Genomic DNA, 5,766 nt, shown 5'->3' on the forward strand with positions numbered 1-5,766 from the left:
AGTTGAAGGTAGTCGAGGAGATGAAAAAATTATGGAGTTTGGTAGCCGTCATTCGTTGCACCATACAAAAAACTCTTCCAAGGGGAAAATTAAAGACTAAATTCTCTCTCTCTATCTCTCTCAATTCTGTTTCTCTTTCTTTCTCTCTCAATAGCATTTACAGCTCCCTCCATTAAATGCAATTGCACCCTCTCACTACGCTCTGCAATAACTCTTCGCTGCCACAATTTTCTCCATCCCTTCCCTCTATCCTCCTTCCTTTCTCTCCCTCTCCCCTCTCTCTTCCCCTTCTCTATCTTCTTCTTCTTCTTCTTCTGCTTCTCCCCTCGCCCCCCCACCCCCTCCTCCCTTTTTTCTTCTTCTTTATATATATGTCACTTTCTTGCTTGACCCTATCTCTTTTTGCACCTCAAACTCCTACTTCTTACCAGTAAAGCTCAAACCAAAACCGCCTGCTATACCTCTTTCGAAGCACTCACTGGCGATTTACCGGCAACAGAGTTTTTTTAGGCCTAAACAGATCCAAACCGCTCCTCCTTCCTGTGGCTTTTCTAGGGTTCTTCTTTATTAGGTCAAAAATTTTATGCAACCAAAGTTTTGGTACAGTATTTCACCCTGAAACTTCTGTTTCTTTATCTATTTTATCTTATGTTCTTGCTCTCATGATGCAGGCAAAGCTAAAGAGGGAAAGGAAAGAAGTTAGGTTTCGAGACAGACAAGGAAGGCATAACTGGATTCTCCGTGATCTTCGTTGGGACGTTATTTTAAATATTTGTTTTTATTTAGGCGTTTTAGCTTGATTTTTGTCTGTCAAGGACCGTATCAAATTTGTCAACACATAACTTTTTTTTCTAGATTCTCTCTCGCTTGTACATTGGCACGTAAGAATCAGATATTCTTGAGGGATAATTAAATATAAACCGAAGGAGAGAGACAATCTTTTCAGCTGCCCAAAAAAAACCAGAGTCAGCTTTGTCTCTCACTGTTAGAGAATCTAGGGAAAACATATCAGTCTCTAAAGGGTATTCTCAACTCAAATCGAAGGACACTGAAGTAGTGGTGAAGAAGGCAAAAGCTATATCTGTATATGAACAAATATTGCTTAGGGCTTTTGGGATTCTGAAATATGCCAGCCGGAGTAATGATTCCGGCAAGAAACATGCCGTCGATGATTAGTGGGAACGGGAATGTTGGTGGTTTTGGAACATCATCAGGACTCACCCTTGGTCAGGTTAGAACTTGAGCTCTCTGTCTCTCATCCGCTCTCTGCCGTTTTAAATCTGTGCTTTTTGGGGGTTCTTGGGGTGATTTTCTTACCTTTTTTTTTTCTTTTTCAAAGTCTTTTCAGTTTCCATTTTCTGATTACTCTCTTCATATTACCCCCCACCTTTTTCACTTTCTTCGAGCCTAATAGATTAATGGGTCTGTTTTCATACAACCATTCCTTCCTTCTACTCTCTAAACAAAACAAACAGATCCTTCCCTCCTTTTCCACTGTTTTGGTACTTTAAAAAAATATATATGTTTTTTGCAGTGATTTTGGTCTTCGTGTGGGTCTTATTTTGCTATTCGGAGCAAAATCCTTCTCGATCTTTGAGAAACGCGTAAAGCTTTCTTTCTTTTCATCTGCATAGGGACAGGGAGGGAGAAAGAAAATAATAATAATAATAAAAAAAAATACACCTATAAATCGAGCTCCACTGCTTCTCCTTCTTTAGTCAAATGACTGGCATAACATGCGTTTGTCGCATATAAATCTAGTCCACTTATCATCAACCCGTACACCCAAACTTGGAATGGGGGCTTTTGTTGTATATTTTGGTTTACCCATTTGCTTTTTGCCTACCATTTTTTGTTTTCTTGTAAGTTGATCAGATAATAACAAGCGGGACATGAGCTTTTGCTTTGGTTTTTGAGTGGGAAATTTTTCCATTCTGTTTGTTTTAGATTGAAAATCCATAAGCTTCGGAATCTTAAAGATCTGTAGATAATGTTCCAGCCTAACATGATGGAAGGTCAACTCCACCCTCTCGAGATGACCCAAAACACATCCGAAAGCGAGATTGCTCGAATGAGAGACGAGGAATTCGACAGTACAACCAAATCCGGTAGCGAGAACCATGAAGGTGCCTCTGGGGATGATCAAGACCCTCGTCCCAAAAAGAAGCGCTACCATCGCCATACCCAGCATCAGATCCACGAAATGGAGGCGTAAGCTAAAAAACCTTTTAAATTTACACATTTTTATGTCTTTTAGGCTCAAAGCTTTCTTCATTTGACAAAGTTGAACGTTTTTTGTTAATAGATTTTTCAAAGAGTGTCCGCACCCAGATGACAAGCAAAGGAAAGAACTTGGGCGTGAGTTAGGGTTAGAGCCATTGCAAGTGAAATTTTGGTTCCAAAACAAGCGCACCCAAATGAAGGTAATAACGTTACATACTCATTTACCCTTAACTTTTGAATTTCCAATATTTAAGGCCCTGAAAGAGTATGGAACTGTTACAAACTCTTGCTCTTCCCTAATGGAATTCAACCGTGCTAGCTTTTAGCTCATTTTCTGTTTAAAATCGTCAAATGCTTTCTTCTACAGACCCAGCATGAGCGCCAAGAGAACACACAGCTTCGTACCGAGAACGAAAAGCTAAGGGCTGACAACATGAGGTTCAGGGAAGCTCTGAGCACTGCCTCATGCCCAAATTGTGGAGGTCCAACTGCTGTAGGACAAATGTCCTTCGATGAACACCATCTCAGACTTGAAAATGCTCGATTAAGAGAAGAGGTATACACCAAATTTATTATTACAGCAGAATATGGCTATTAATGAAGTGTTTTATTATTATTATTATTAATTGATTTACCATGCAGATTGATCGCATATCAGCAATAGCTGCAAAGTATGTTGGCAAGCCAGTGGTGAACTATCCTCTTCTTTCGTCTCCTATGCCTCCTCGACCACTTGATTTCGGTGCACAACCTGGAACTGGGGAGATGTACGGTGCTGGGGATCTTCTTAGGTCGATCAGTGCGCCTAGTGAGGCTGATAAGCCCATGATTATTGAGCTTGCGGTTGCGGCTATGGAGGAACTAATCAGAATGGCTCAGATGGGTGAACCTTTATGGATGACCAGCCTTGATGGCACAACCTCGATGCTGAATGAGGAAGAGTACATTAGGACGTTTCCTAGAGGAATTGGGCCAAAACCTACTGGCTTCAAATGCGAAGCTTCAAGAGAAACTGCTGTTGTTATCATGAACCACATTAACCTTGTCGAGATTCTCATGGATGTGGTAAGCTTTTTTATATATATCCATCAAATACCTTAAAAATCGAACAAGGTAGCCAGCCAGGAAGGAAAGTACTAATTTTTGGGTTTTTGTTACGAAAATTCAGCACCAATGGTCAACTGTGTTCTCGGGAATAGTTTCGAAGGCTTCGACTTTGGATGTCTTGTCAACAGGGGTAGCAGGGAATTATAATGGAGCCCTGCAAGTGGTAATGTGGAATTTCCATGTTCTCTTTGAGAAGTTGTTTTCCTTCCAACTTTATTCCAAGTTAATTGTTTTTTTTTATATATATATTTTTGGTGCTATCTAATTTCTCAGATGACAGCTGAATTTCAAGTTCCTTCACCTCTTGTTCCAACTCGTGAGAGTTATTACGTAAGATATTGCAAACAGCATGCAGAGGGAACTTGGGCTGTGGTTGATGTTTCCTTGGATAACTTACGCCCTAGTCCAACAGTGAGATGCCGAAGAAGGCCATCGGGGTGCTTAATTCAAGAAATGCCCAATGGGTACTCAAAGGTAAAACAGTGCTTTTTACTATATCATATTTGTTTTTGTTCCATGCTTCCACTTTCCGATTCTATTACATTCAAGCTCAATGGCTTTTTATGCAATCTAGGTTACATGGGTTGAGCATGTAGAAGTTGATGATAGAGGTGTTCACAATCTGTACAAGCAGCTGGTAAGCTCCGGCCATGCTTTCGGAGCAAAACGTTGGATTGCTACTTTAGATCGACAGTGTGAGAGGCTTGCAAGTGTTATGGCTACTAACATTCCCACTGGTGATGTTGGGGGTAATATTTCAAGACTCCTCTTTTTCTCTGTAATCGTAGATGTTAAATGCTAAGTATATATTCTCCAATGCTGATGTTTACCCAGTCATAACAAATCAAGATGGGAGAAAGAGTATGCTGAAGCTAGCTGAGCGGATGGTAATAAGTTTCTGCGCAGGAGTGAGTGCCTCTACTGCTCACACATGGACTACATTATCAGGAACTGGGGCTGATGATGTTAGGGTCATGACTAGAAAGAGTGTTGATGATCCAGGCAGACCTCCTGGCATTGTGCTAAGCGCTGCAACTTCCTTCTGGCTTCCTGTTTCACCCAAGAGGGTATTTGATTTCCTCCGAGATGAGAATTCTCGAAGTGAGGTATGTTTAAAACTCTTTCTGAATATTTCTTTTTCCTGCGTGTTGCATGCATTGATTAAAAGGGGAAAAAAAACCTTACTCAAATGGTCAAATATTGTTGCATAAATATATTTTCTCTTCCTTTAGTATGCTTTTGTATAGGTTTCAAGTGACTGCATTTATAGATGTTAGGTAGTAGAATATGATAACTTTATATAAAAATCTAATTATCTTATGGAAATGTATTGGAGTCATAGTTTAGCCTGTCAAATCGAGTTGGATAGTTGGTGTATTTATTTTTTTGGTACCCATAGGTGAAAAATGTGTGGATTTATTGCACTCTAATTATTTCAATTAGTTCCCTTTGTGTCAGGTAATAATTCCACTTGTTCAATCTTGTTGAACTAATCATAGATTATTGGTTTGAGATTAAACAAAAACCATAGATTATTTGGCACGTCTTCATATAATTTTCAATTTATTGAATGTAGATGTATATTTTTTAATTATAAGTTTAACATGTGCTTTAAAGTACTAGCCAAACATTTTACATGTTTTCAACAATAAAGATTTGTATTTAAAATAATTGTAAGTGATTAATTGGCATAGAGCTGTCATCATGTTTTGTTAAACTACTTGAATGCTTACAATGAGAAATCGATGTGTTCTTAAGAAAGTTGTTAAAGTATTGCAAGAAATCTTTCTTTGTGTTAAATAGTGTGACAAGTGAATTGATCCTACCAGTCTCTCCTAAATACAGTGGGATATTCTTTCTAATGGTGGAGTTGTCCAAGAAATGGCACACATTGCTAATGGTCGGGATACAGGCAATTGTGTTTCACTACTTCGGGTAAATGTAAGTTGCACATAAAATAATTGTTGATCTACCCAGATTGTGGGGGATTAACTCTTTAATTGCTCCTCCTTAATTTAATTATTAATCTTCATGTGCAGAGTGCAAATTCAAGCCAGAGCAACATGCTGATTTTACAAGAGAGTTGCGCTGATCCAACAGCCTCTTTCGTAATCTATGCTCCTGTCGATATTGTTGCAATGAATGTAGTGCTAAATGGAGGGGATCCGGACTACGTGGCCCTTCTTCCCTCAGGCTTTGCTATTCTGCCCGATGGAACTACAGCAAGTGCAGGTGGCATTGGTGATGCCGGCTCTGCTGGTTCTCTTCTGACTGTTGCATTTCAGATTTTGGTCGACTCTGTTCCTACTGCAAAACTTTCTCTTGGATCGGTTGCAACAGTTAACAATTTGATTGCATGCACTGTTGAAAGGATAAAGGCTTCACTGTCATGCGAGAATGCATGATCTGCCATAGCCTTAAATTGTAGCTAGCTAG

At 39.5% G+C, this 5,766-nt stretch overlaps 1 protein-coding gene across 6 annotated transcripts; it reads left to right on the plus strand.

The window, feature by feature from the left end:
• Positions 1-213: 213 nt before the first annotated feature.
• On the plus strand, positions 214-5,766 carry LOC18610083 (homeobox-leucine zipper protein HDG2-like). Of its 6 annotated transcripts, none has more exons than XM_018115991.2 (12): positions 214-571; positions 672-1,231; positions 1,988-2,211; positions 2,306-2,423; positions 2,591-2,779; positions 2,866-3,288; positions 3,392-3,493; positions 3,604-3,804; positions 3,905-4,079; positions 4,165-4,436; positions 5,176-5,265; positions 5,370-5,766. In XM_018115991.2, exons 2-12 carry the CDS (start codon positions 1,127-1,129, stop codon positions 5,733-5,735), a joined length of 2,265 nt encoding a protein of 754 aa, XP_017971480.1. In that variant the 5' UTR covers positions 214-571; positions 672-1,126; the 3' UTR covers positions 5,736-5,766. The 6 variants fall into 6 exon arrangements, with proteins under 6 accessions (XP_017971480.1, XP_088659762.1, XP_017971478.1 ...); XM_088803636.1 differs by having other exon boundaries at positions 4,180-4,436; positions 5,176-5,271; XM_018115989.2 differs by having other exon boundaries at positions 215-571; positions 5,176-5,271.

Source organism: Theobroma cacao, chromosome 2 (genome assembly GCF_053813885.1).
Source record: "Theobroma cacao isolate CCN51 chromosome 2, ASM5381388v1, whole genome shotgun sequence".
In the NCBI taxonomy this organism is placed as follows: domain Eukaryota; kingdom Viridiplantae; phylum Streptophyta; class Magnoliopsida; order Malvales; family Malvaceae; genus Theobroma; species Theobroma cacao.